The 24,888-nt window shown below is 51.8% G+C and overlaps 12 protein-coding genes across 12 annotated transcripts; 7 read left to right on the top strand and 5 right to left on the bottom strand.

The window, feature by feature from the left end:
• Nucleotides 1-145: 145 nt before the first annotated feature.
• Nucleotides 146-2,181, top strand: HETIRDRAFT_127188 (ABC transporter; the record flags this gene model as incomplete). Its single annotated transcript, XM_009554885.1, has 5 exons — nucleotides 146-376; nucleotides 480-954; nucleotides 1,031-1,344; nucleotides 1,399-1,462; nucleotides 1,517-2,181. The coding sequence occupies 5 exons, from the start codon at nucleotides 146-148 to the stop codon at nucleotides 2,179-2,181; spliced, it is 1,749 nt and encodes a 582-aa protein (XP_009553180.1).
• Nucleotides 2,182-4,180: 1,999 nt separating this feature from the next.
• HETIRDRAFT_243922 (uncharacterized protein) lies at nucleotides 4,181-4,453 on the bottom strand (the record flags this gene model as incomplete). The annotated part of the gene is made up of 2 exons (XM_009554884.1): nucleotides 4,181-4,224; nucleotides 4,279-4,453. Coding segments are annotated over 2 exons (219 nt in total), but the record flags the coding sequence as incomplete, so codon positions are not given.
• Nucleotides 4,454-5,462: 1,009 nt separating this feature from the next.
• On the bottom strand, nucleotides 5,463-6,379 carry HETIRDRAFT_108584 (uncharacterized protein; the record flags this gene model as incomplete). The annotated part of the gene is made up of 4 exons (XM_009554883.1): nucleotides 5,463-5,701; nucleotides 5,768-5,879; nucleotides 5,950-6,091; nucleotides 6,246-6,379. The coding sequence occupies 4 exons, from the start codon at nucleotides 6,377-6,379 to the stop codon at nucleotides 5,463-5,465; spliced, it is 627 nt and encodes a 208-aa protein (XP_009553178.1).
• Nucleotides 6,380-6,755: 376 nt separating this feature from the next.
• On the top strand, nucleotides 6,756-7,797 carry HETIRDRAFT_437271 (uncharacterized protein; the record flags this gene model as incomplete). The annotated part of the gene is made up of 5 exons (XM_009554882.1): nucleotides 6,756-6,852; nucleotides 6,911-7,013; nucleotides 7,072-7,150; nucleotides 7,221-7,570; nucleotides 7,627-7,797. The coding sequence occupies 5 exons, from the start codon at nucleotides 6,756-6,758 to the stop codon at nucleotides 7,706-7,708; spliced, it is 711 nt and encodes a 236-aa protein (XP_009553177.1). The 3' UTR covers nucleotides 7,709-7,797.
• A 961-nt stretch (nucleotides 7,798-8,758) lies between these two features.
• HETIRDRAFT_430967 (uncharacterized protein) lies at nucleotides 8,759-11,307 on the top strand (the record flags this gene model as incomplete). Its single annotated transcript, XM_009554881.1, has 6 exons — nucleotides 8,759-8,830; nucleotides 8,883-9,305; nucleotides 9,656-10,189; nucleotides 10,242-10,607; nucleotides 10,661-10,932; nucleotides 10,986-11,307. 6 exons carry the CDS (start codon nucleotides 8,759-8,761, stop codon nucleotides 11,305-11,307), a joined length of 1,989 nt encoding a protein of 662 aa, XP_009553176.1.
• A 414-nt stretch (nucleotides 11,308-11,721) lies between these two features.
• On the top strand, nucleotides 11,722-12,015 carry HETIRDRAFT_332184 (uncharacterized protein; the record flags this gene model as incomplete). Its single annotated transcript, XM_009554880.1, has 1 exon — nucleotides 11,722-12,015. One exon carries the CDS (start codon nucleotides 11,722-11,724, stop codon nucleotides 12,013-12,015), a length of 294 nt encoding a protein of 97 aa, XP_009553175.1.
• Nucleotides 12,016-12,592: 577 nt separating this feature from the next.
• Nucleotides 12,593-13,107, top strand: HETIRDRAFT_391344 (uncharacterized protein; the record flags this gene model as incomplete). The annotated part of the gene is made up of 3 exons (XM_009554879.1): nucleotides 12,593-12,737; nucleotides 12,802-12,954; nucleotides 12,988-13,107. Coding segments are annotated over exons 1-3 (348 nt in total), but the record flags the coding sequence as incomplete, so codon positions are not given.
• A 2,828-nt stretch (nucleotides 13,108-15,935) lies between these two features.
• HETIRDRAFT_165087 (uncharacterized protein) lies at nucleotides 15,936-16,567 on the top strand (the record flags this gene model as incomplete). The annotated part of the gene is made up of 3 exons (XM_009554878.1): nucleotides 15,936-15,940; nucleotides 16,005-16,427; nucleotides 16,486-16,567. The coding sequence occupies 3 exons, from the start codon at nucleotides 15,936-15,938 to the stop codon at nucleotides 16,565-16,567; spliced, it is 510 nt and encodes a 169-aa protein (XP_009553173.1).
• Nucleotides 16,568-16,763: 196 nt separating this feature from the next.
• On the bottom strand, nucleotides 16,764-17,321 carry HETIRDRAFT_482450 (uncharacterized protein; the record flags this gene model as incomplete). The annotated part of the gene is made up of 3 exons (XM_009554877.1): nucleotides 17,122-17,321; nucleotides 16,894-17,042; nucleotides 16,764-16,817 (listed from the first exon to the last, which is right to left on the bottom strand). The coding sequence occupies exons 1-3, from the start codon at nucleotides 17,264-17,266 to the stop codon at nucleotides 16,764-16,766; spliced, it is 348 nt and encodes a 115-aa protein (XP_009553172.1). The 5' UTR covers nucleotides 17,267-17,321.
• Nucleotides 17,322-17,428: 107 nt separating this feature from the next.
• Nucleotides 17,429-18,333, top strand: HETIRDRAFT_412667 (uncharacterized protein). Its single transcript, XM_009554876.1, has 3 exons — nucleotides 17,429-17,644; nucleotides 17,701-17,926; nucleotides 17,992-18,333. The coding sequence occupies exons 1-3, from the start codon at nucleotides 17,452-17,454 to the stop codon at nucleotides 18,140-18,142; spliced, it is 570 nt and encodes a 189-aa protein (XP_009553171.1). The 5' UTR covers nucleotides 17,429-17,451; the 3' UTR covers nucleotides 18,143-18,333.
• A 190-nt stretch (nucleotides 18,334-18,523) lies between these two features.
• Nucleotides 18,524-20,682, bottom strand: cyp67 (cytochrome P450 monooxygenase 67; the record flags this gene model as incomplete). Its single annotated transcript, XM_009554753.1, has 12 exons — nucleotides 18,524-18,602; nucleotides 18,662-18,805; nucleotides 18,859-19,013; nucleotides 19,057-19,121; nucleotides 19,182-19,371; nucleotides 19,425-19,438; nucleotides 19,494-19,602; nucleotides 19,663-19,778; nucleotides 19,827-19,978; nucleotides 20,044-20,235; nucleotides 20,289-20,424; nucleotides 20,478-20,682. The coding sequence occupies 12 exons, from the start codon at nucleotides 20,680-20,682 to the stop codon at nucleotides 18,524-18,526; spliced, it is 1,557 nt and encodes a 518-aa protein (XP_009553048.1).
• A 533-nt stretch (nucleotides 20,683-21,215) lies between these two features.
• HETIRDRAFT_461411 (uncharacterized protein) lies at nucleotides 21,216-24,236 on the bottom strand (the record flags this gene model as incomplete). The annotated part of the gene is made up of 19 exons (XM_009554875.1): nucleotides 21,216-21,552; nucleotides 21,628-22,017; nucleotides 22,072-22,120; nucleotides 22,172-22,311; nucleotides 22,366-22,448; nucleotides 22,517-22,525; nucleotides 22,588-22,644; nucleotides 22,701-22,787; nucleotides 22,840-22,865; nucleotides 22,920-22,966; nucleotides 23,018-23,117; nucleotides 23,172-23,199; nucleotides 23,257-23,360; nucleotides 23,420-23,455; nucleotides 23,514-23,563; nucleotides 23,626-23,675; nucleotides 23,731-23,783; nucleotides 23,834-23,896; nucleotides 23,980-24,236. 19 exons carry the CDS (start codon nucleotides 24,234-24,236, stop codon nucleotides 21,289-21,291), a joined length of 1,893 nt encoding a protein of 630 aa, XP_009553170.1. The 3' UTR covers nucleotides 21,216-21,288.
• Between the last annotated feature and the right edge of the window lie 652 nt (nucleotides 24,237-24,888).

Below are 24,888 nucleotides of genomic sequence, written 5' to 3'. Positions count from 1 at the left end.
TCCACAAGACGCGTCGCGAAACGCGGTCTCTTGATCTCATTGCTCGTCCACGTGAGTCATTCCATTGGCTCGAGCGTTTGCTCAGCGCCAAAAAGCTCCGTCTTACTCTTCCACCACGACGACCGTCGTCTTCGAACGCCCACCAATGCCGCGACGGAATGCATCCACACACTGGTTGCATGCTCTGTGTCGTAGGGGCTATTCAACCAACCAGAGCTCATCAAAAATCGTGCACATCCCCAGATCCAATGTATACCGCTTTGGTGATGCAAACGGTGCACGCAGTGTGTTCCGCGATTTGGAGTGGACTGTAAATGATGGAGAAAATTGGGCTGTAGTCGGTTCGGGGTCGGGTGAAAAGACCGCATTATTGGAGGTACGTTTATAACGGTTGTACGCCCTGTAAGTGAATCAATCTGCATCGTTCGGTTTTATGTCATATGCTCCCTTATCCTCAAAATGACAATTCATATTAACAGACCCTGCTGGGCAATCTACGCATCTCACCTCCACCTCCAAGTGGTCCGTTTCCCTTCCTCTCCAATCTGTTGTCGGATTCTTCCAAGGCGAATAGGCCCTTTCATGAACAAGTGTCCCTTGTTTCGTTTGCCCATCGCCCTCGTGCATCAGGTGGTACATTTTATGACTATACCGCACGGTATGGTGCTGTTCGTGAAGAGGACCGCATCACCCTGAGACAGAGTATGTTCCCCGAAGAGTCGGGGCTCATACATAACTCAATTTCGTCATTCATTGTGGACGGTGAGATTGTCCCAGGTAAGGAAGAGAAGGAGGAGCGGGTGAGACACTTTCAAGAGTGGGTAGAAGGGCTAGGACTGGAACATCTTCTAGACCTTCCTCTAGTGGCTCTGAGTAACGGACAAACAAGGAGGGCTAGAATTGTCAAGGCCCTGTTGAATAAGCCAGGAATTTTGCTCTTGGACGAACCTCTCAGTGCGTGCGATCCTAAATTGATACTCATCATCGCGTCTGAGGCGTATTTCCTTCACGGTTATGCAACTTTGAACAGCTGGCCTTGACGTTCAAATGCGCCCCACCCTGCTATCGCTCCTACATCAGCTTCACGAATCTCGTAATCCCCGCGTGATATTGGGTTTGCGAATGCAGGATCCTATCCCTGAATGGATCTCCCATATTGCTGTTGTCAGCGGTGGCCGCGTGCAAGCCGGCCCCAAACAAGATATAGAAGCAATCATCGAGTCAACTAAACGACAGGACGGGCAGACCAATACCCTTGGAAGCAACGCAAAAGCTGCATCCAAGGGGCTTCCTCAAGTCTTGGTAGATATGCGCAACGTGAATGTGAAATATCACGATCGTCATGTAATCATCTCTTCTATATCCCCGAGTTTTATTGTGTTCAACCTGGAGCTACAGGTCCTCAAAAATATCAACTGGGTTATCAAGGCCGGTGACCGATGGCATCTCCAAGGAGCAAATGGTATCTCATCTCGTTGCCTTTCCCAGTATTGTATTAACCTTCGTAAATTTACAGGATCAGGGAAAACAACCCTGCTCTCCATGTTAACCGGCGATCACCCCCAATCATACACCCAACAAGCTCCTTCTTTACTCTCTCTTTTTGGTTCCCCACGTCGCACACACGCGACTGCAACCCTGCGAACCCGCATAGGCGTTGTCTCCCCCGAGCTTTACAATGCGTGGCCCCGTGCGCGGAACATGAGCGTTTGGGAGGCGGTCGCTACTGGTTTTGACGGCGGCTTTGTACCATTAGGAGAACGCGGCCTAGGTGTCGGATTGCGCGGCGGGCTCAGTCCGGAGGAACTCGCTTGGCGTGAGCAGCGGGTATGGGAGGTCCTCGGGCGACTAGGACCGCAAACTTGGGGTGGCGATGTGGAGCAGGACACGTCAGAGGAATTTTCAAAGCGGACGTTCTCTGAGCTGCCTGCAGGCGCCCAGAGTATTGTTCTCCTGATGCGCGCACTGGTTGGGCAGCCGGAAGTTGTACTGCTTGACGAGGTTTGGGCTGGGATGGACGAAGGGATGATCAAGGCAGCTAGACGATACCTCAAGGAGGACGGTGTTGGTATAGACCAGGGAGTTGTGGTCATAAGCCACTGGGAAGAAGAGGTACCTTGGGGAAAGGCCGAGGGCGTCCGGCGCTTCAGGTTGGATGACGGTGTTGGTCAGGAGGTTTAGGCCGGCAGATGGTTCATTTATTTCTATGCTGGAGACTAGGTCCTTGGAACTGGGTTTTCGCTAATATTATATGGATCCACCTAGGTGCATGAGTTTGAACAATTCAAGCCTACACAACATGAAGCAATAGACTAGTACAAGCAAGACAACACGATAGCTATGTTTCGAGGATACCAGTGCGAACAGTTCAACGATGACATATTCAAGAAGAGGAACTCAAACAAATCATTTTGCCCAATGCTGGCTCACCAAGGGCCTTCCGAAGCGTTCTCCCATCCTGCTTCAGAGAGAACATCGTCTTCAGCTTCGTGAGAAGTGGTAACTGGCGGCCAAAGAGCAGGAACCCCTCCATAAGAAGGTCCAGAATATGGGTATTGAACAATGATACTTGAACCTGTGGCAGATGCCGCCTCCGCATTGTCCTCGGGGCTTCCGTCATCAGTCTTTGATGGCCAAGCTTTCCTTAAGGGCGCGTTCCAGTCCTTTTCATCCTCGACAGGGGCATCGTGGCGCGATCCATTCTCGTCAGAGTTAGGATGCCAAGCTTTCTTCAGAATCGCGTTCCAGTCCTCTTCGACAGGGGTACCTTGGCGTGATGTTTCCGGAGAACTAGCGCTCGCAGCACTATCATTGCGCTTGTCCTCTTCCTCAACATCAGCTTGTTTGCCACGTGAATTCTCAGGCCCTGTGACAGCGAGATCAGACATCTCCTGTTGCGGAACGAACTAAAAGGACACCAACCTCGTTCTCCACGGCCCCTTCCTCTTCCTTTGCCCCTGCCTCTGCCCCAGCCACGACCTCTCCCTTCCTCTTCAGCCTGTTTGCGCTTCTTCTCGCGCTCATACTTATTGCGCTCCGTGCATAATTTGCTGCACATGACACCATGTACCTTGCATTTCCATTCTACCTTCTGCTCTTCATCTTCCTCCTCTTCCCCATAGTTGGCCCATGGTGACAAATGATGCGTGGCTTCTTGTGCATTGTCCACGACCACTTGCGGAGGGGCTGGAGGCCCCGAAGAAAAGGTATATGGGACATCGTAGTCATTCTCGTCCTCGTCCTCGTCTTCATCTTCATCTTCGTGCCTGCGGGATCGAAGAGCCATCATTGCACGAGTTCGTCCTAATTCGTCGCTCTCGCTGTCATCCATGATATCTCGTTGGCGCCCATTCCCTACCGTGATCGCGACACTATCGTCATCGCTGTCTTCAAGATAGTCGCTCCATCGCATTGTTTGAGGCGGCACGGCAGACGGCTTTGGAGGCAAGCCGGGAGGCGGGGGTAGCGGACCTTGATCTAAGGTGAGTTTGTTGGTTGCAACGTGACTCCAAGCAGCGTTCGCTTGGAGTGATGGTGTCGGGGACTTGAGCCCTGGCGGCGGGCTCTTGGCCCCTACATAGTACAATGAATATTCAAGTAAAATAGTGGAAGAAAAGGAACAAGCTTGCAGTGACTCGTGGTACTCGTCGTCGTCGTCGTCATCGCAGCAGCAGGCGCCAGGGGCACTACAGGCGAGGGAGCCTTGATCTCGGGCGGACCGCCTCTCACTCAATAAACAGAAAAGTTTAGAAACGACGGAGCACGATTGACAGGGACACGTACCGGAATCTGTGGTAACGATCGGCGCCGCTGGGTTTGGAGTACGTACGCGGGGCGACGACTGCGCGGATATTTTCTTTTTCTTTTTGTTCTGTGAAGACGAGCTCCCATTTTCTTTGGCTGCAGCCCACTCGCTCGAGCCCGCTGAATCACAAGTGTCTCAGTACGCTGTCCGATGAGTTCTACGCAGAGGCCGCGTGGACGTACGTGGAGGCGCAGGACGAGATGGTGGAGGCGGAGGGAAGGTGTTTACGGGGAGCGGGGAGCACATGGGTTTGTTGCTATGTGTCTCGGTCGGTGGTTCACAGTAATGCGAGGGCGGATAGGGATACACCATGCTGTTAGGGACGAACATTTTTCCGTTTATATCTAGCCTGGGACGAAATGGGTGTTGAAAATCCCATCCCTTGAACCAAACCTCTTTGATGTCCACGCGCCTCCACCCTGCCACAGGTATCTAATAAACGTCAAAGAAATAAAATCAAGTGATGAACGAACCGTCTTTTTCAATCTCTCGCGCGGTCGTCAGTTTGCAGAAGAATATTCGCGTGAATTTATCTTTCTGCTCTTCCGCCGGGTCACTTAGCACCTCTGCCCATTTGTGAGCACCGAGCAGGCTGCGGAAGCGGTCAAACTCGCGATCGATCTCGATAACGACCATGCTTGGGGCCTGTATGAGACAGTGAGCCACTCATCGAATGACATCGATTGGGCAGATACGAACCGAGGGTTTGTGGTATAGTGCGTAGAGTGGCCTGGGGCCTGTGCAGCACGCAAGCCATCGGACAAAATCCTCCTGCTCTTGTTGCTCCTCGAAGTTAGTTCTCAAAGGATAAGGGTGGACCACGGATAGGTACTTCGGCCTATCCTTGACTGGCTCGGGACTGGGGGATCTCTTGGGCATATTGTTGACTTGGAACTTGGGAAGAATAAGCAGTGTACGATGGGAGCAAAGATCTGGCAGAAGACGCTGAATGCGTTTATATACTAATTCTGGCCTAGACGCTTTGACATGGCAGCCGACAAACGATATCTAAGAGAGATCTTGGCAAGAACAGTGTGGCCTTCACAAAGCAATCGCTTGTACGATAAATTATTAGTGTCGATGGCTGCTGCACTGTCTGAAGGCCTTTATATGCGGTGCGTGGGAACAAATTGACTGCGCGCAGACCAAAGATTTCGGTGGAAATACTGTGGAAACCCACATGAAAAAGGTGAGCTTACATCAAAATTTCACGCCTTTCTATCATAAGCCATCAAAAGTGAATGATATTTTGTTGGTGGAGGCCTTTGTTCTTTTTCATGGGTTTCTCGTTGGATTTTCGTCGAAAACTTAGGCTCTGAATTCAGCGCTTTGTGTTCTTGGGTGGCATCTGTGCACTCGGATCCTGCTACGCGTGGCGCAGTGACTAGTCATTGCAATGAACACAAGATGCATGAACACTCGCCGCAGCTGTTGTGGAGCTTCTGAGCCAATAAGCGTTATCTTGGGGCAGTGCGCAGGGTCAAGAGATTGCCAAAGGTTTGGTGCGAAGAAGCCGCAGACAAGCTACACGCTTCGATTGGCCAGCGAATATTCTTCATCGACGCCGCAAGAATAGGTACAAAGAAGGAGACTTTCATGGGAACACACCATCACATACAGCATAGAGAGTGTAGAGCGTAGAAAGAAAGAGCCACGTCTAGGTGAAGAACGAGAAAACATAAACAAGCAGCATTTTTGTAAGCGCCTTAAACGTTCCAGCATACGCACACGTCGAAGGCCATTCCCAAAGCATCAAGGCGATCAAGGCGACAAAGACAAAGGGCTTGAGATACCACCCGGGGTTGTCACCGTACGCACGGCAGATCCACCCCAGCTCACGGGTTAGGGTGTCTTGCGGGGGCAGCGTGATTGGCTCCCATGGCTCCTGATCGGTCCCTGCTCGGATTTTCGTCGTCAGATCCTAAATAAATCTTAATACTCGACGGCAGTGAACACACATACACCCCACGACAGCCAGCCGCCGCTTTCCTTCGGCGAGCGTGCTAACGGCGAGAGCCGATAGCTTCTCTGGATCCATTGAGTAAAACGGGGCGCAGCGACTGCGATCCATAGCCTGATCACGGAGTGGAATCGCGCAGGGGTGAGAGCGGTCATCACAGTATGCCAAACAAAGCCTTGCTCACTCGACATTTCGGGAGATCCCACCATACCTTCACTTGGTGGAGATCAAAGTCCCCGTTGGGCTCAAGCGGGAAATCGACCTGGTCCAGGCATGGGCCATAGGCCACAGCTGGAATGGTCGCGTAAAGCTGGACGCGGATACACCTGATACAGTCGCCGTTAGCAATGATTCGTTCAAATATGGCCTACGCAAGAGCCCGATGTGCAAAGGTCATCCTCAAACAGTGACCGAATAAGCAGAAGCCTTGACTATCACCGAGGAGATGCAATTCAACGTATGAGAGAGATAATGACTCACCCAGGAGTTGTTCTCGGTTTATCACTGCTGCGCCTGATAGGCCTCTTGAAGCACCAGAGGCGCACGATGTCTATAAAACCTGCGATGGTCGGGTCCCACCGTTCGACATATCTGAGGAGGTGTTCGAACTGCATGTTGGCAATGAGTGAAGAATCCAGAAGGTAGCGAGCTGAAATATGATCATTGTGTTCCTCTTGTGGTTGAAAGGCGTAGTGTCATCGTCAAGCAGTGTCAAGGTCTTGGAGGAGAACAAGGAATTGTGTTGTAACATGTCCGCCTTGTCCTCCGTCGCGTAGAGTGGCGCATAGATGTCCCATGGTCCTGGAGAAACCACAGCCTCACAGAACAAGACAGTTTTGATGTGGAAAGTATGATGGTGCTGAGATTGGGATGAGCTGAAGCGCTGAAGACCAGATCCAAACTAGACATGTCGCAACATTCACACGGCTGCCTATTCCACATCCACACGTTCATTGCCTGTCCTTACACCCGCGCTTGATTTCAGCAACGATGAACTCGTTGTACACTCTTGGTGTCCGACAAACAAGCTCCATACAGGCTGATTTGGAGCGATTGCGCGGTGGAGACAGTTCCGCCTCCCTGCTAGGTTGGTGCTTGCAATAACAACTATGTACAAGTTGGTACACCACTGATACTTCTGTTAGGGCAGGTTTCAGCCTCCCTTTCTGCGATGAACAGGACCATCGACGATTATGACTCTATGGCGCGCCGAGAGATGATAAAGGCGAAACAGGAGAAGGCCGTCGTGTACGTGCGACTGAGCCTCGAGGCCCACGAAAAGCTAACGTAGCGTGCATGCGTTCAGGCGAGTGCAGAAATTTCGGACCGACTACTTTGAGCTGAGAAAAGAGTTTGAGCGACTGAAGACGCAAGCGGAAGTTGAGGTATGCATCGCATCCCGTCTCCACGAAGGCCTCGGCGCGTCTTGACCCCCCTGCGCCGCACGCCCCTCAGCAACGTGCAGAGCTCTTTTCAGGCACAAATCCTCTCTCACCCGGTGCCTCTGACGCACGACGACGCTTTACGCCCTCTGCGCCGCCAAACGCTCCCGAGCATACCGAGTCGCCATTTCGGACGCCAGAGCCTTTTATGGCAGCCACGCGGGAGCAGCACGCGCTGCACGAACACTCGTTCCTGCAGAACACGGACACGCGGCTGGATGAGTTCATCGCGCAAGGCCGCGAGGTGCTAGACAACCTCGTTGATCAGCGGAACATGCTCAAGGGCACGCAGCGGCGGCTGCTAGACGCGGCGAACACGCTCGGGCTAAGTCGGGACGTCATTGGCTGGATCGAACGCAGGAGGTGCGTTTCTCATGGACCTTGGTTCGTGCGCAGTGCCTCGCTGAGTGGTCGAACAGCACGCAGGACATGTATATTTTCATCGCAGGTGCTGTCTTTACGTTTTTCTGCTTCTATCTTATCTGGAGGTACCTTGGATGACGGCGTAGGGACTGCTTGTGTACCATATGTCTCGGTAATAACAATGCGCAGACAGCAGCAACACGCCCTCTTGCTGCTGGGTGTCGTCCATGACCAGCAGTGCCATGATACAAGAGATTAGGAGACATGAATGAGAGTGTCGACCTTTGGTGGGATTGAACCATTGAAGGAGCCCCATTTTTTCCTAATTTGTCAGGATTTTTTGTGACATTTTCTATGAAACTGCTTTAATCTCTATTCTAATTTATTCCTTGAGCTTTTGCATACTTTCACTTCCTCAATCACCAAAATATCAAGAAACTCAAGAGAATGACTGAGAGTGTTAGAAAAAAATGACTCCTAACGGGATTGAACCGTTGACCTTGTGGAATTACGCAATCATCAGATTTCTGGATCACTGGAATCACACGCTCTACCACTGAGCTAAGGAGTCATGTACATGCTCCAAGTGCTATAAGCCATATTGTATGGCGGCGCGCGACCGAGGGATCGTCGGACACGGTGTTGGTGAATTCATCAAGGGTGCTCGCGGTTGACGGATGCACTGCCGTACGGCCTGTGTAGTATTGATGTGGGCGGGCGGGGGGTTGTCGGGGACGTGGAGGGTCCGTGCGCGGACGCGCTTAGGGTGTGGGAAGATGGGAGGGCGGAGAGTTGCTAAAAGGGGAGGCCGCGGTAGTTGTGAGGGCGAGCGTCGCTCTCTGTTCTGTCTCGCGTTGGTCCTCGTCCTTTCTGTCCTTGTGCCCGCCCTTGCTTGCCGCGTTCGTTTTCGTGCGTGGGTTGGGCATTTTCTAAAGCTTTATCTATAAGTACATCGCACTCTCTCTTTTTGTGCGTGTTCTCTTTACTGCCAACTCCTCCACACTCGTTTGCCAGCTATCCAGCCGCCCCACCGACCCCCCCCCCCCTCCCACAACCCTTACGCTCTCTACATCTTTGAGCTTTCCCAGCTTCTCTAACTAGTTCTTTTTTTATTCTCCCTCCTTCCGCCGTTACCTCCTCTCCCATCCACTCTTTTTTCCATACCCTCTCCACATTTATACCACCGCCATGATGGACGACTCTCAGACAGCTTTTGCGACCCAGTACCCATCTTACGGTTTTGACCTCGACATGATGAAGGTGTGTGCCACCACACACAACACACCCACAGCATTTACTCACACATCAACAGAGGTCTATGGATACAGTCGGCGGCCCTGATGCCAAAAAAGCCCGTTGGTCCCCCACTTCATTCACCAGCAATGGTGCCAACGGTCTCTCCGCGACCCGGGAAGCTTTCCCCAACTACGGATACGGCCCCCAGGCAAATATTTCTCAAGGTTACAACGGCTCTCCCCCGGCTTCGTTCGCCGCCAACGCCCTTTACTCCACGTCCCTCAACACCCCGACCAACGGGAATGGCATGTCTCAGCAAATGAGCCCAAACACTGCCATTGCATTTGCTCAGCAGCAACAGCAACACCAGCAGCAGCAACAGCAGAACGGTGGAGGCTACGGTGGATTCAACGGATATAACATGCTTGGAATCGGTCTTCCGGCTATGCTCGGTGTCGGTGGGTTTCCTTACAACAATCAAGTCGGAAACTTCACGCAGGTGAGCTGTTGCCTTTGTTATCTATCTCTCTGGCGCCGGGCAGCCTCGACCGGGGTGGCTGTGTGAACTGGCAGTTGTGGCTGTTGAAACAGCGTTGAAGCGTGCTCAGTCTTCTGAAATTTTTCCGCAATGGCCATAAGCTCTGAGTATTTTCGGACTTTGGCTACGTTTGCCATAACATGTGCTGAGTGCCCTATCAAACGCTTAGGACGGAGTGTATCTCCCGAGCCTTTTATAGGCGCCGCATTTTTGTGGACTGATATGGAAGTATTTCGCCCACCCAGTCTGCTTCCGTGTCTACTACTTCTCAAGCGTTAGCTTTCTGATTGTTTACTGACCTTTAAATACAGGGCTTCAACCCACAGCGCGTACCGACATTGACCCTATCTACGCAAGGTGGGAACTACCCTGGCAGTGCTCTGAGTGCGGCTTTGAGTGCAACCACGAACGCGACCGGCCGCACAGTGTATGTCGGCAATCTCCCCTCGACAGCCTCCGTCGATGAATTATTGAACCTCGTCCACTTCGGTCCACTCGAGTCTATCCGCGTTCTCCCCGAAAAATCTTGCGTCTTTCTTTCGTTCCTAGATGGCTCGACTGCCGCGGCGTTCCATGCTGATGCCACGATCAAAAAACTTGCCCTTCACGGGCAGGAGCTCAAGATCGGTTGGGGAAAGCCTTCGCCTGTTCCCAGCCAGGTCGCCCTCGCGATCAGTCAGAGCAACGCAAGCAGGAACGTCTATCTCGGCGGACTCGATGACAACACTACGGAGGAGCAGTTGCGTGACGACCTCAGCCGTTTCGGGCTGATCGACCAAGTCAAGATCGTGCGCGACAAGAACATCGGCTTCGTGCACTTCCTCAGCATCTCCATCGCTACGAAGGTGCGTTGATCGCCGTAACATATGTTCACACTGCTGAAGCGTTGCCTTGTAGGTTGTGAACACTTTGCCGACTGAACCTGCATGGGCCGGCAAACGTGTCAACTATGGCAAGGACCGCTGTGCTTACATTCCTAAATCTCAGCAGGCCGCTGCTCAAGCCGCTCAAGCCGCTGCCGCTCAATCGCTCGTTGCGCAGTCTGCAGCGCTCTCTCCTATCAACACGAGCCAGCCGTTCTCGCCGTTCTCTCCGTATTCGCCGTTCACCCCGGATGCCATGGGAGTCGCAGGAAACCAGGGGCTCAACAGGACCGTATACTTGGGTAACATTCACCCCGAGACGACCACTGAGGACCTTTGCAACGCCATTCGCGGCGGCGTTTTGCAGAGCATCCGCTACATGCAGGACAAGCACATCGCTGTACGCTTCTCATCTTTCTTATCTTTTATTGGCTAATTCTGATTGCATCGCAGTTCGTCACGTTCATCGACCCGGCCGCGGCGTTCACGTTCTTCCAAGTCGCGTCTTACCAGGGGCTTACACTGAACAATCGGCGTCTGAAAATTGGATGGGGTAAGAATTCTGGTCCCTTACCTCCCGCGCTCGCGCTCGCGGTGCACTCCGGTGCGACGAGGAACGTCTACATCGGCAATATTGAAGACTTCGAGTCTTTCAACGAGGACCGACTCAAGAGAGACTTCGGGGAATATGGCGACATCGAGCTTGTCAACTTCCTGAAGGAAAAGTGAGTTTGAAATTTCACCGTCCTGGATATCACTGGTGCTGATACGTTCTCAGGAACTGCGCGTTCGTGAACTTCACCAACATCTCTAACGCGATCAAGGCCATCGACGGTGTGAAGAACAAGCCCGACTACGCGAACCTGCGTATCGCACATGGCAAGGACAGGTGCGCTAATCCGCCCAGATCGGGCCCTCAAGGCGGCTCGAGCGCGCGGCGGTCGGCTAGCGGCAATGGACCTGCGTCTGCAGGGCCAGTGGCGAGCGAGGAGGGAGACGTCAAGGTTGAAGGGGACGAGGAGATGGTGAACGAGGAGACGTTCATTGCCTCTGACGGTGCGGTTGAGTTGGAGGATGCGGATGCCAAGGTGGAAGCCTGAACGTCTCGGATCTGCAATCTTACCCTATCCTTGGCTAGTCTTTCCTCGAACTTCTCACATCTCGTCTCTATCTCGTATCATCTCCTCCCTCGTCTCGATATCAAGATACCCACCCCTTGTACATGCATCCCGACCTCGATTTCTCAAAGGCCTCCGTGCGTCGGCGGCATCACTCTTTTTTAAACTACCAAGTGGATGGAAAGATGACGGTAGCGGGTCCGTGTTGATGGTGGTCAGCCTGCGTAGTGTAGGCTAGTCGCCGTGGCGTGCGGACTTTGGGCTATTGGTTGTGCGGTGTTTATCAACTTGGTTTTCGACGCGTCCGCTGTCTATTTTCTTTGCTTGACCTTTCTTTATTCCCCTTGCTCTTCGTCTCACCTTTCCCCTGCCCTCGCCTTTCGTTCTCTTTTGTCGATGGCTGCCTCCGGGCACGTGCTGGACGTCGAAATGGACTGTTCTTGCTATATCGACCCTCTGTCCCCTCCCATCTCGCCCTTACCGCGCTCCTACTACCGTTCTGCCCGTCGACTCGGATACGTACATACGATAGCATCACGCACCACGTACTTACTTTGGCCTAGCGTTGTGGACGACTCGTTTGCTCGAGTCTGGTTTCGCTCTCCGTACATATGCGTAATCGTCGCTCCCCCCCCCCGTGTCTCTTATGATCTGATTCGTGTTTCTTCTGCATTTCCGCGTCGTGATTAGCTGTTTATAAGTATCTCATGTGTACGTCGTTATCGGTATATTCAGGAGGTATAATGTGGATGTTGACGTGTTGGAAGAGCAGAATGTTGGATCGTGAAAATGAAAGCTAAAATTAGTGTGATCATATCTGAGCGGCTCTTGCACTGCAACCACTGCATCATCGGATCATTAGATTCCCCACAACGCCAACACAGATAAGAATCCTTTGGAACGCAGTCGCAACACACTCGGAATACTTTGTTGATGGCATCGATGCCATTCTCAGTATTAGGCGCCTGTCAGCGTTTCTACAGCCGCGCACGATCCAGCCATCACACCACAAATGGGGGACCCAAGGAAGCTAGGAACAGCCCTGATCTTGACCTGCTCGTCGCCGTGGCAGCATCATGACTTCGATTGGACATCTTCCCGACCTCGAGAAGGGGCCAGAAAATACATGTATGTTTCATTGTATCGTGCGGTGTGCGAGTTCGCTGATCAACATTTTCCCAGTTCTGGATAGCGTAGAGGACTCTGATAAACGCAAGTCGTCTCCGGAGATCACCGCCAAGTTGCCATCCGAGGGCGAAGGGGAGAAAGAGCATAATACTGGCGAGGAACCACTCAAGGATTATGATGCGCGTGCAAGCCCTCTGTGGTCCGTCTATATGAAGGAAGCAGAGAGCCATGACAAGGCACTCATTGAGACATGGAAGGACGATATGGAGGGGGTTATTATATTCGTATGTTTTTCACACTCAACATTCACTTTCAACGTTCACAGTTGATGCGATGACAACTGTGCAGGCGGGTCTTTATTCGGCCAGCTTGACGGCCTTCTTGGTAGAGAGTTACCAGCAGCTGCAACCAAACTCGGCCGATCAGTCTGCTGTTCTTTTACAGCAGACCGTCTCGCTCTTGGCCCAGATATCTCAACAACTCGCGCCGAATGGCTCTTCGGTCAATGTCACGATGCCCTCGAGCCTGCCGGAGTTCGTGCCAACCAGCTCTAGTATTCGCGTCAATATCTTCTGGTTCATGAGTCTGGTGTTCAGCTTGACAGCCGCCCTTGCTGCGACTATCGTGCAGCAGTGGGTACGTGACTACATGCAGGTCTTTGTGCGGTACAACGATCCTCTCAAACGCGCTCGGGTCCGACAATTCTTGTACGAGGGCGCGTGGAACGGCAATATGGCGGTCGTGGTAGAATGCGTGCCCGCACTTATCCACGTCTCCCTCTTCCTCTTCTTCATTGGTCTGGCCGATTTCCTCTTCACCATCAACTACGATGTGGCCGTCACGACGACTTCCGTCATTGCAGTCAGCGGAGCATTGTATATAGCTTGCATGGCTTCGCCGGTCTTCTATGCCCAGTCGCCGTACCAGACGCCCCTGTCAGGCATTTTCTGGTGGGTCACACAGTGGCTGCGAAACCGGCACAATCTCGACGACAACGGCTCAGAGCGCAAGTCTATTAGCGGCAACATGACCGATGGTCGTGTCCAGCTCGCCATGTACTATTCTGACGATCGCAAGGCGCGCGACGCGAGGGCGATCGTCTGGGTCATTGATAATCTAACCGAGGACAGCGAGCTCGAGCCGTTCGTAGCTGGCATTCCAGGGTCGATTGACTCTCCCTGGGGTAAAGATGTCTGGATGAATGTCGCGGATACACATCAACCGAGCCCTGAGAGCACCAGCTCGATGGGAAACACGAAGGCCCTTTCCAAGAGACCGAGCTCGTTCTCTGAGCTCTCGCCTCACACCGTCAAGGACCTTAGCAGCCGGATCAACCGTCTCTTGAAGACGTGCACGGATCCAGGCATCCTCGGGAATCAGGAGCGTTGGAAGCGTGCACGCGCATGTATCGATGCTGCGCTCTCCCTTGTACTAGGTATGAAGGGCAAGACCAATTCGTTCTTGGATCAAGCAATCATGGCGCAGGCGTTAGTATACCTTGGACGTATCCAGCAGACACGCGAGAAGGAGGGTATGTTGCTACTCACGCCCGGCCCCGTGGATGGCCAGACTCGCGCGCTCGCGGATCAGGGCGCTGGGTACGACAGCGTCTTTGCCGCAAAATGGACGTGCATGACAATTGTGTCTACGCGGCAGATGTTACAGGGAGGGAAAATTGTCGAGGCTGCGACAAAAGTCATCGCCAAGCTTGCAGCAGCCCGTGCTGAGAAGAAGAACGACGACGAGGTCGCGGCGAAGACAGCAGGGATTATGGACAAGCAAGTGGCCAAGGCGTGGGAGGCCTCATCTAATCTTCACAAGATACTGCAAAAGGACAAGGCGCCGGAGCCGGATAAAATGGAGCAGATTCTCAACGACGTGATGAAGGATGGCAAGGAGCTCCTGTCAAAGATTGAGTACTCATGGAACGTCCTGGGTTGGGCAGACGAGGTAGATGAGTCTACGATGGATCTTGTACAATCGATCATGAACACGACCGGTGGCGTGCTCGCGTATCTTCCAGGCGCTGCAATTGAATGGCCACAAGACAAACGAAAGTCCCCTACAAAATTGGACGTACAAAAATGGATGATGCCTCACCTATTGCCGGCACGGCTGCTCACACAGCGATTGTGGCTTGCAGCCTGGAATCTACGAGGCCTTGCAGCGACCGGCTGGACGGCAGATGAAGAGGGCATGCCCAAGTCCCTTGTCGAGCTCAGTGCTCGGGAGCTCGAGCTCCCGCCTTTGCAGAAGCTGATGACGAAGTCGACACCGTTCAAGATCCAGCTCTGGCGACTGCAAGACATCCGCGACGGTGGGATGGCGTTTGCGGTCGATCTCTTCGTGACGGCCTTTCGCGCGCACACGCAGATCGCGCAGGAGTCGCATGCGCTGTTCCGCAGTACTCTTGAGACACTCACGGCTGACCGGATCCACGCACACACGAGACAGGGTACACAAAAGTACCTTGTCGCCCTTCTTCAGGAGATGCTGCCGCACGCAAAGAAGCAGCCAGATGCGCTGCCACGCTATATTCTCGACCCTATGATCGAGCTCGTCGCAGACGTGTTGGAGGTAACCAATGTTAACGATAAATCGCACGTTTCTGATGCTGCCGTGGCGATCAGAAAATACTTGGAGGTCATTGGAGACGATAAAGACGTGAGGGCTGCCTTGAACAGGATATCGCCAGCGTCATAGGGTGGCAGGGCATCTCTCTACGGCCACTCTCGTCTCTAACGAATCGACAATCGGGCTGTGGTACATGTTTTGAATTTTGTTTTTTTGTTTGGCGGTCCAATCAAGGCTGAGTTTGCTGAGTTCATGGCATTACTGGTTGTTATTCGGGTAATTCCACGCTGTATCATCTAGGTGCATTTGACGCTGGTATTGTACTTCATAAAGCTGACATCTGTTTCCACAGACGCAGCATATCCGTCGGTCAACGAGTCTTCTCGAACCAGTATGGACTGGGCCAGGCGTGCATCAAGCTGTCTGACGTGTACCACTGAGGAACATGAATTATGACCCAATGTGATGATATTGGATGTCTACATTACAGCACGGGAGTCTCGTCTTTGGTCATCTCAACAGACCTCCCAAAACGTTGGCCTTCTGCAGCCTGCTGGGTCCTAGTGCCAAGTTGAATTTTTGAGCTGATCATATGAAACTGTCCTGTAAATAAAACTAAGATACGGATTGTGCTCTTTATCGGGTGCTAGCCTGCTCATCCATATTCTCCAAGAAAGTCAAGGGAAAGACTGGGAAAGACCACTGAAAGACCGTTCCTCGGAAGCTTCAGTCACGAGGTATCCCGGTCACGACCCTTAATATCTAATAGTCACTCATTTTTGCCTGTACGCGTTGCACTTGACGTGCAGGTCATTGTGTTCGCCTTGGGCTTTGCATCAGGAACTATTTGCGTAGTCTGTTATCTAAAAGCTTGATTCTTGAGTGTCTCTATCCTCATTCCCAAGAGTATGTGGTGCGTCGCCAACTCTGTCCTATTTCACCTCGAGCGATTCAAATTGTCTCCATCGTGGTTTCAGCAAACACATCTTGAATGCCCAGGTCTCCATCCGTGCGCCATGTTGCAAGCGATGGTTTGACTGCCCCGAGTGCCATGCCGAGTCTGAGTCACACCCGCTCGCGCGGACCATGGATATGGTGTTCATATGCAAGAAGTGTAAAAAGGCATTCAGGAAGGACATGACTGTGTACGAGGAGAGCGACGAGTACTGCCCTCATTGCGACAATCATTATGTGCGTGCTTGTTCTGCCTACCCAGTTCCTCTAAAATTTGCACTGGGGTTCGCGCGGAGGCGGGCTTGTGATCGATCCTTCAGTATCTCAACTTGGCAACACTCTCAGCGGATCAAGTTAATAATCTTCCGTGCTCTGCAGGTTATCAACGCGAAATCTCCCCAGGCCATGATTGGTGTCGAAGGAGAAGATGCTCGGATAGACGCACGGTATGCCCAGAACGTCGATCTTGTCCATGTTCATGATGCTTACTAGTGGTCATCGTAGACTGCTGAAGGACGACCGTGTTAAGGGCCAGTCATCTAAATCGCTCTTTGTACAGGACGACTCGGCGGATCGACTCGGATAGAACCCATGTCCCGCATCTTCATACTTTCACTTGCATCTTTCGGCACACACCATTCTTCACTTCGTTAGCTCTCGCGATTTTGTCTCAATCACTGTCAAGATGATCCATACCCTAATCATATCCTTGCTCTCAGCTAACACCGGAGTATCTGAAAGTCATGTGGATGCCTCACACCTGCAAAATCAATGCTATTGCACTAAAAGTCTGCGAGCGGGTACACGTCGTATGCGACTTCTTCATATGGATGAACCTAGAGAAGTTCTAGCGAGTGAATAATAATACAGGGATACGATCCAGGAGCGCGAGACATCGAGCAAGGTACCCACGCTCTTCAGTTCTGTGATAGTTTTCTTCAATTCCAGATGTTCCCCTCCCTTGTCATTCACCACCAGCTCGACTCTATCTTCTTCCACGAACTCTAAGTTGCCCACGGAGCCGATCGCTGGATTGGCCCCAAGAGCGGGTTTAAACTGGCCTGAATCAGTGTCGTGCGTTGATACAGCCGGTTACAGTGCGAACTTGAGCTAGAGGATGGCAGGAACTAGATCACCTACCGGTTCCGCGTGAGATGAACGCGCACTGGTCGTACTGACCGATCTTGCCTAATTCTTCTGGATATTTTTCGAAGAGGTGGTCTAAGATTTTGCGTGTTGAGCTGCTTGGAGTGAAAAAAACCAGCTTAAAGCGCGTCAATGACATATCGAGTAAGATGAGTGAACTGCAATGGAAAGCTCATCTACGATGATGCTATGTCCCGATTTGGAAATTACATACGTTTGCGTTTACTTCGACATTCGTTGGTGGTGAGTAGCGCGGTTGTTTCTGCTTCACGTACTACGCCGACATCATATGCTTTATCAGGACATCGTCGAAATACGCACACGATGAATCTCTCGTTATACGCCGTGAATGCTTTCGTCGTCATCGACTCGGACGGCCACCGCGTTCTGGCCAAATACTATAGTCCGAAGGGGCAGAGCTATCTTGGCGGAGAGGACTTCAACAAAGGTCTTCACACATTCAAGGAACAACGAGCTTTTGAGAAGGGCTTGTTCCAGAAGACCAAGAAGCCCGGAGGTGCGTGTATACGACTAGCTTCCAGCATCAAGGTGACAGAATATGGCGGGCGCTAGGCGAGATCATCCTTTACGACGGACATCTGGTTGTCTACAAGCATTCGCTTGACGTTATATTCTACCTGATTGGCGGGCCATCGGAGAACGAGCTGATGCTGCACTCTGCACTGACGGCGTACTCTGACGCTCTTCATATGCTCTTGCGGAACCAGGTCGAGAAGCGGGGGCTGCTGGAGAACTTGGATCTCGTGGTGCTGTGCTTGGATGAGACTATCGACGACGGGTACGCTGCATTCGATATTGCATTCGTATCCTCTTCGGCGGTTGGCTGATGTCTATGGCGTGCAGGATTATCGTGGAGACAGACTCGACAACGATTGCCTCGCGCGTCAGTCGACCAAAAGCCGATACGACGGACATCGTAATCAACGAACAGACACTGATGAATGCGTATCAGACGATGAAGGAGAAAATGCAGCAGAGAATTGGGCAGCTATAGGGCTGATTCGCCGTTCGCTCTGTGTGTACTTTTTGTCTATCTTTGTGTTCGCCCTTCGATGATATCACTACTTTCGAGTATGTTTGACATGCACATTAGGGTTCAGTGATGTAAGTTCCTCAGTTTCGCCGTTTCGAACGCCGCGGACGGCTGTCAAAATTGATCTGGGCTGTGATACCAGCATACCACTCTATCCAGAAGCACCTATTCGGTGCTAGATGTCCCGTTTCTTTCCAGCTACTCAGTCGTTTAAACGCTGTCTCAACCCGCGCATAAATGCGTGATAGAACGAAAACACAAAAGCGTTATAGGCGGTGCTTTGATCGCACAAGCATACATACACCCTCAAAGCCTGGAACGAAATCGTATCCATACGGTGCCTCATTCAACAGCACTCATAATGAGTTCTTCAGCACCTATGAACCTTGGCTTGATCGTACACGCGAAAGGGCTAGGCATACTGCAAGGATGCAGACGTTAAGAATGTTATTCTCAATCAAGAGGAAAAATATCTTGTACCTAACCAAACCCGAGCCGTAGTGCACTTCGGGCTCGATATCGCGGCCTTGGGCGTCCATGACCTTTGAGATATTGAACAGATGCAGAATCGAGGCCAATGCTAACCACATCGAATCGTCTGCGAAGAAACGTCCAGGACATATTCTAGACGGCGATTTGTAAGATCCATGATAGAGAAACCAGTTTGTTGGCCTAACCTCCTTCCAAAGCCAAAGGCTACACGAGATGGATCAGGTTCAGCAGGCTTATCAGCACGCGCGAGAAACCGGTCAGGATCAAATGTCTCGGGGTTGGGGTACACAGCTTCGTCGTGAAGTATGGCCCTATAACAATCACCGCATGAGATACCTAGCTATATGATATGATGAAACAACATGCCATATGTTCGATGTCACAATTGTTCGTGGTGGGATGTGTCTTCCACGATATTCATCGCTCTCAGTCGTACAATGGGGAACTCCTATTTAGAAGACTCGTTTAAGCGATGCATCCATGCGCTGAATTAGACTGATCAGCAAACCAAGAGGAGCCACAACCTTCCAGCGAAGAACTTCTTTGAGAACCCGCCCAACGTAGGGTAGCTGGTCACGATCCTCGAATTGGGGAAGCCTGCTTCTACCAACGATTTTGTCAAGCTCTCGTTGGGCCTGCGATTGGACTTGAGGATACGTCATCATTGCGAGAAATAAATTCGTCAATGCAGCAACAGTCTGGACATTGCAGAGTAAGCTTCAAGCGGCAAGCGATACCAATGCTGACCCACTGTATCCGCACCAGCTACCAGTGAGAATAAGAGATAGCATATTGAACTCGAGTGGAGAAAAGGACAAACCGTTATATATCACGCCTCCACAGTTCTTGATCACTTCCTCGTCTATTCCACTCGAGGGCGATTCCTCAATCATAGAGCTGATTAAAGATGGGACAGCGGTACCAGCAGCCTGCAGCGGTGTATAAGAGCAATGCTTATATTTAGGAGCTTTATAACCCGACACACGAACCATGCGTTCTTTGACCATCGTATACGGTGCATTCCGCATTCGAATTCCGAGTAGCTTGCCGAAAAGGGCATCCCTCTTGAATTGGGCGCCCGGTAACCAAGCGGGAACATATTTAACTGTTACGGATTTTAGAAGCAGTACAAGGTCGATACAACTGATCTTACGAATTGGGAAACCGTTGACCATGACATTCCACCCGCGGAATGCACGCCTGTCAGCAAAGTCCCGCAGTTGCTCCGCCAAGTCGATATATTCGTCGCCGTCGTCGCCTATCTGGTGTCCATACGTTACCATCATTATGATTGCCCCGGCCATGCTAAGCGCCACATAGAACGTCAGCATCATGTAGAGTGGAAGTACAAAAATGCGTTCAAGACGTACCGTCTGAGATGATGTGTAAAGTCGTTGGGCTTGACGAGCAAGTTATTCAACAGCACTCGCACTTCTCGCAACATGACCGGTCGATGTGATCGCGCAACTATGCTGGGCTGAAAATTTTGTTGTACAATGCGCCTATGCACAGAAAACCCTTCATGGTAAGACATCAGAACCAGATTCCAGTCCCAGCCCATACTTTAGGATATGTTAATACTACAGATACGATACAGATGGAATGAGCGGCTCACAGTTCTTTGACCATTGGCAGTCTGGGTCTATCAGAATATATAGCTCCCTTCTTGTCTAGCAGATCGTTTGTCGCCTTGAATGAGTTGATGAATAGGTTATGTCTTCCGAATATATTGAGGAAAACGATATCGCTATCTGTTGAAGATACAATCAGATTTAGGGGTGCGTGCTAATCGTGGCCTTACCACAGCTCTGGGACAGTGCTTTATGTTTGATCCATTCATAGCCACCCGTTGGTAGATCGCTTAGATTTCCAAGGAGAAAGTGTTGCCTCGGGCCCGGTGGGAGAGGCAAACCCATGGGGTTCACATTTCGAGACCGTCTCCAGCGCACGTAGAATGCGAGAGAGAGTACAATAGCAAGGATGCTGCCGGATAACTGGATAGAAAACATCTCGAGGGCAGGGAGATAAAGTGATGGTAGAGGAGCACAGAGTGCCTCTCACCTTGGAATCACCTCGGACGCAAAATCGGCTTCTAAAGGATCGAGGTCATGAGAATCCTCAGTCAGCAAACTCTGGCGCTTTGCAAAGGCGCCTGCCGTAACGGCGGCCTTGAAGATTGAAGATCGGCCAAGTTGAGATACATTGGTGCTACAAACGGCAAGACCTCATCACGGCCTGCTTATGGCTCTTCTCGCTTGTTGACCAACCCTTCAACGGTGTGAAATTTGGAAGTCAATACAGAGACTGCTGGTGAAACCGCTTGGACGTACGGAGGGCTCAAAAGGTTTATTACATCAAAGCGTTCTGACCAATGACAGCACGCAGTGGATTGAGCTTCAAAAGACGGGCAGGCCTTGAAACCGCAAGCGCGGCTTGAAATTCGTACAGGGGCATCGCCACCACTGTTCTCACGACCGACTCCTGCACATACTTATACCACAAGTTTGATGACACACTGAACAGATATCCGCGCAGGCATGATGGTTGTGAACGTATTAATGCATCAAGGGACCAATAAACATAGCTGGAAATATAAGAAGTTGCGCGACTGCCGCTCAGTTCCACTTCTGCTGCGCGAACACGCCCAACACCCCGTTTGACATGACGCTGCTGTAGGATTTGACGTCGGCGTTGGTATATGTCGTCGCGTTTTGGAGTCCGTTGAGCACCGTCAACAGCTGGCTCTGAATGAAGTCGATGAACACGAGGTCGATCGGGGTATCGCTTGTCACGTTCGGTGCGGCAGAACCGATGAAGTCTGGCGCGGAGTAGAACGGAAGAGGGGAGTGGAGTGTGTCATCGCCAACGCCCGGGCAGGACTGCAAGTAAGCAAAAACAGCATGGAAGAGGAGTTTAGCACAAGTTCAGCGATGAAGGACAGAGAACGTGCGCACGTCCGAGGTGACATAACCCAACGTCAAGTTACCCTTAGCCCTCTTCTCTTCTCCGTCGCGCCTGTCCATCTCCTCCAGCCACCTCCTATATCTCATATCAACCTCTCCGCGGCTATATGCCTCCGCATCCCTCTTCTCCAAGATCTCCCTCAACTCTTGCCTTCTCTGATTCGCGCCTTCATGGTTCAGCGTAGGCAAAACCTTACTGGCGACGCTGAGTGCCACGTTGGGGATATAGAGGAACGAATCCGCGAAAGGCGACGAGGTCAGCTGGTCGTTTTTGGTAAACGCGCCCGAGTACAAGTCGAAGCGCAGGCCTCCGGAGTTGGAGATGATGATGTTGGGGATCAGGGCCCTGCTGTTGTTAACTGCCAATGCTACTGGAGTAGCCTAGATGATGCGACGTCAACCGAGCAGCCACAGGAGGATGAGATGCAGTATTACCTCGTCGATGAACAAAGATAGCAACGATCCATTTGACGGGAAAGGATTGCTACATCGAAACATGAACGAGACTCTACTGGTTCCAATGAAGACCACAAACCGAGAGAGGGTATAATCCTGAGGTGCCGTGCCATACTGAAACGCCAGATCGAAGTTCACGGCCAGTTGGTTGAGTCCTTGCGTGATCTCCTTGCCTTTTGGGGTATCAAACGACTGGGCATAGCCTCGTCCAGTATGATACTGAAAGCAAGGGCATCAGAGCTGCGCACTGAGCAGAAAAAAACAGGGCCCCACCTCGTATGTAACACGATTGGGGTCAAGGTACCTCCGGCTGAAGGTAAGGTTTTTGTTGCTGGGCTTGTGATCTAAGTTGACGCCTGTATAGTTATAGTGATTCAGTGAACAGTAAACAGTCTTTCATACAAGGGGGTGTATGTGTACGTACTCATCCACCCTGGTGAAAGTTGAAAGTGGTCAGGAAACGAGACTGCAACCTGCGAGTACTATACCGCTCACCGACTGTTTCCATGTAACGACCACTTTCCAACGACATGGATCGACCGTCGTACTGCACTGTACGTCGACCAGTCAACGACAGTCCGTGGTTAGCGAAAGCGATACTCGCTCACCGCAATCACGAATGTGAGTATGTCCGCCCAGGATCAGAATCGGCGTAGCCGGGTGCACAGCGCGGATAGCGTTGAAAACGAATGGCCCTGATGGAGTCACAGTATGAGTGGTGAGTTTGAGGACCGCAAGTCGTCTTACACTTGTCATTGGCAACAGGCATGTGTCTAAGATATTGAATGTTAGATAGATCAATCATTCAATGCGGCAGAATCGCATACCCAGCCAGCAAGAAAAAGTCGGGTTCTTCCTTGATTGTCTCCGCGAACTGTGTGTAAGGGTCAGTTTTGGGCTGAAAGCATTGACAGCCGACACAGACCCAAGTCTCCTTGACCATGTCTTCCACCTTCTGCACGGTGGTGTTGACATCGTTGCCGGTGAAGTCGAAGAGAACACCAAGAGATGTGACGCGACGGCCCCTGGACGAATGCATTGTAAGTTGTGGAATTACGTCATTTGAGCGACGAGCCTACTTTGAAGTTCTGAACTTCGCGAAACGGCCTAGAACCACGCAAGTTTATCAATGACGGTTAGGTGTTTGCAGAGGGAGGGACGCACTTCCGACAGGGACACTGACAGCCTTGCCATCTTTACCGGTAACGGTGATGTTGACGTTCGAGGACAAATATCGTCCAGGGAACTTCGGCGCGAAGTTGGTGTACCTACATATGAGACCGCTCAGTCTCTGATTGATAGGGGTTCATGCGGAAGGATATCTTACATATCATACGTGTTCGCGTAGACGTATAGTTCATGGCTTTGAGGACGGAAAAATTTCAGTATCCAGCAGAGCATGGTTAAGAGGGACGTCCCACTTTCCAATGGCTAGCACGTCATATGGCAGTTGCTGGAAGAACTTGTTGGACTATGGACAGTCAATATGTCAGAATTGGGATGTATGCGTGCGCCGAGTATCTAGGAACTCACGTCATGCGCGTCCACCCCACCTGCAGGGAATCCGTCGGAAATGCCCGTCCCTAAAAAGTAATCATCAAAAAAAACGATTCTCCAGATGAGGTCCAGCCAAGGCACGTGCCATCATGCAAATCTCCAGAGTCGACGAGAAGGAGGTCGACATCGCGCTCCTACGACGTGACGCGTCAATCGAACACCGCGTTCCATCCCAAACACGGACATGCATACCTTCGCAATCTGCTTCATATGCGCGACGAACGACGCGAAGTCTCCAAAGTCCCCACTAGACGCGCCGAAGGCGATTCATGCACCGACCACCTTGTCAGTCACCAGCAGACCTGCTAGGACTCGCGAACGCGGACGGACCTGTAGTTGGGCTCAGGGAACGACGACTTCTGGTGTCCAAGGAGCCATCCGTGGCTGTCCGTCGTGTGGATGATGTTCACGTCTCCCCACTGCAAAGGGCGCGACGGCGGGGTGAGCGGGACCTGCGGGACAGCCCTCCGATGCAGATGGCTGCTGCTCTCCTCGTGGTCGTGGTCGTGGTCGTCGCCGCATGCCGCGACGGACTGAAGTCCTGCGACGAGCGTCGCGCCGAGTGTGAAGGGGAGGGCAAGCTTCATGATGACGGTACTAGCAGACTAGCAAGCGCACGGAGAAGCGCCCCTCGCATCGGCGTACTTATATCTATCCCACAACACCAAACGTCTATAATTGCACAGTACGGCATGACATTCTCATAAAAGACCACATGCATGCGCGCCCTGAGATCTCCTGAGAAAGCCCGATACTGATAAACAGGCTCGAGATAGCAGCAGGCTCGCAATAACCAATCACGATACAAACGCACCAGCTCAGTTACCATCATGTAAATCCTCCAGGGCCTCGCAGGGCCTCGCTTGCCCTTGCTCTTGCTCCCTTGGCTTGGTGCGTCTCGGCCGATGCGACGATATACTATGTGACAGCAGGAACCGGTTATCTGCGGCGCTCAAAAAAAAAATGGAACGTGGACGATGCGAATGACCGTGATGCGTGAACATGCATGGTAGCTGACAGCAGACCGCATGACAGCTGCAAGACTCGAGTGTGGGCCTGCGAACTGCCCACTCCATCTTCAACAAAATAGGTAGAGCACAACAGTCTGTGGTAAGTTTTTGTTCAAACAATCAAGGCAAGCTGTCGACCATGCATGCATCGCGATGCGTTGACGCCAACAAACGTGCGTACACCCCGAGCCAAGTCACAGGACATGTTTGATCTGTAGCGAACACCACA

Source organism: Heterobasidion irregulare (assembly GCF_000320585.1).
Source record: "Heterobasidion irregulare TC 32-1 unplaced genomic scaffold scaffold_14, whole genome shotgun sequence".
Taxonomy (NCBI): domain Eukaryota; kingdom Fungi; phylum Basidiomycota; class Agaricomycetes; order Russulales; family Bondarzewiaceae; genus Heterobasidion; species Heterobasidion irregulare.
This window is presented reverse-complemented; position numbering and strand designations above follow the sequence as displayed.

Coding starts and splice junctions, on each gene's coding strand:
- HETIRDRAFT_412667 (XM_009554876.1), top strand. CDS start 17,452: ATGAATCTCTCGTTATACGCCGTGAATGCTTTCGTCGTCATCGACTCG. Junction 17,645..17,700: donor GAAGACCAAGAAGCCCGGAG/GTGCGTGTATAC, acceptor GGCGGGCGCTAG/GCGAGATCATCCTTTACGAC. Junction 17,927..17,991: donor GATGAGACTATCGACGACGG/GTACGCTGCATT, acceptor TATGGCGTGCAG/GATTATCGTGGAGACAGACT.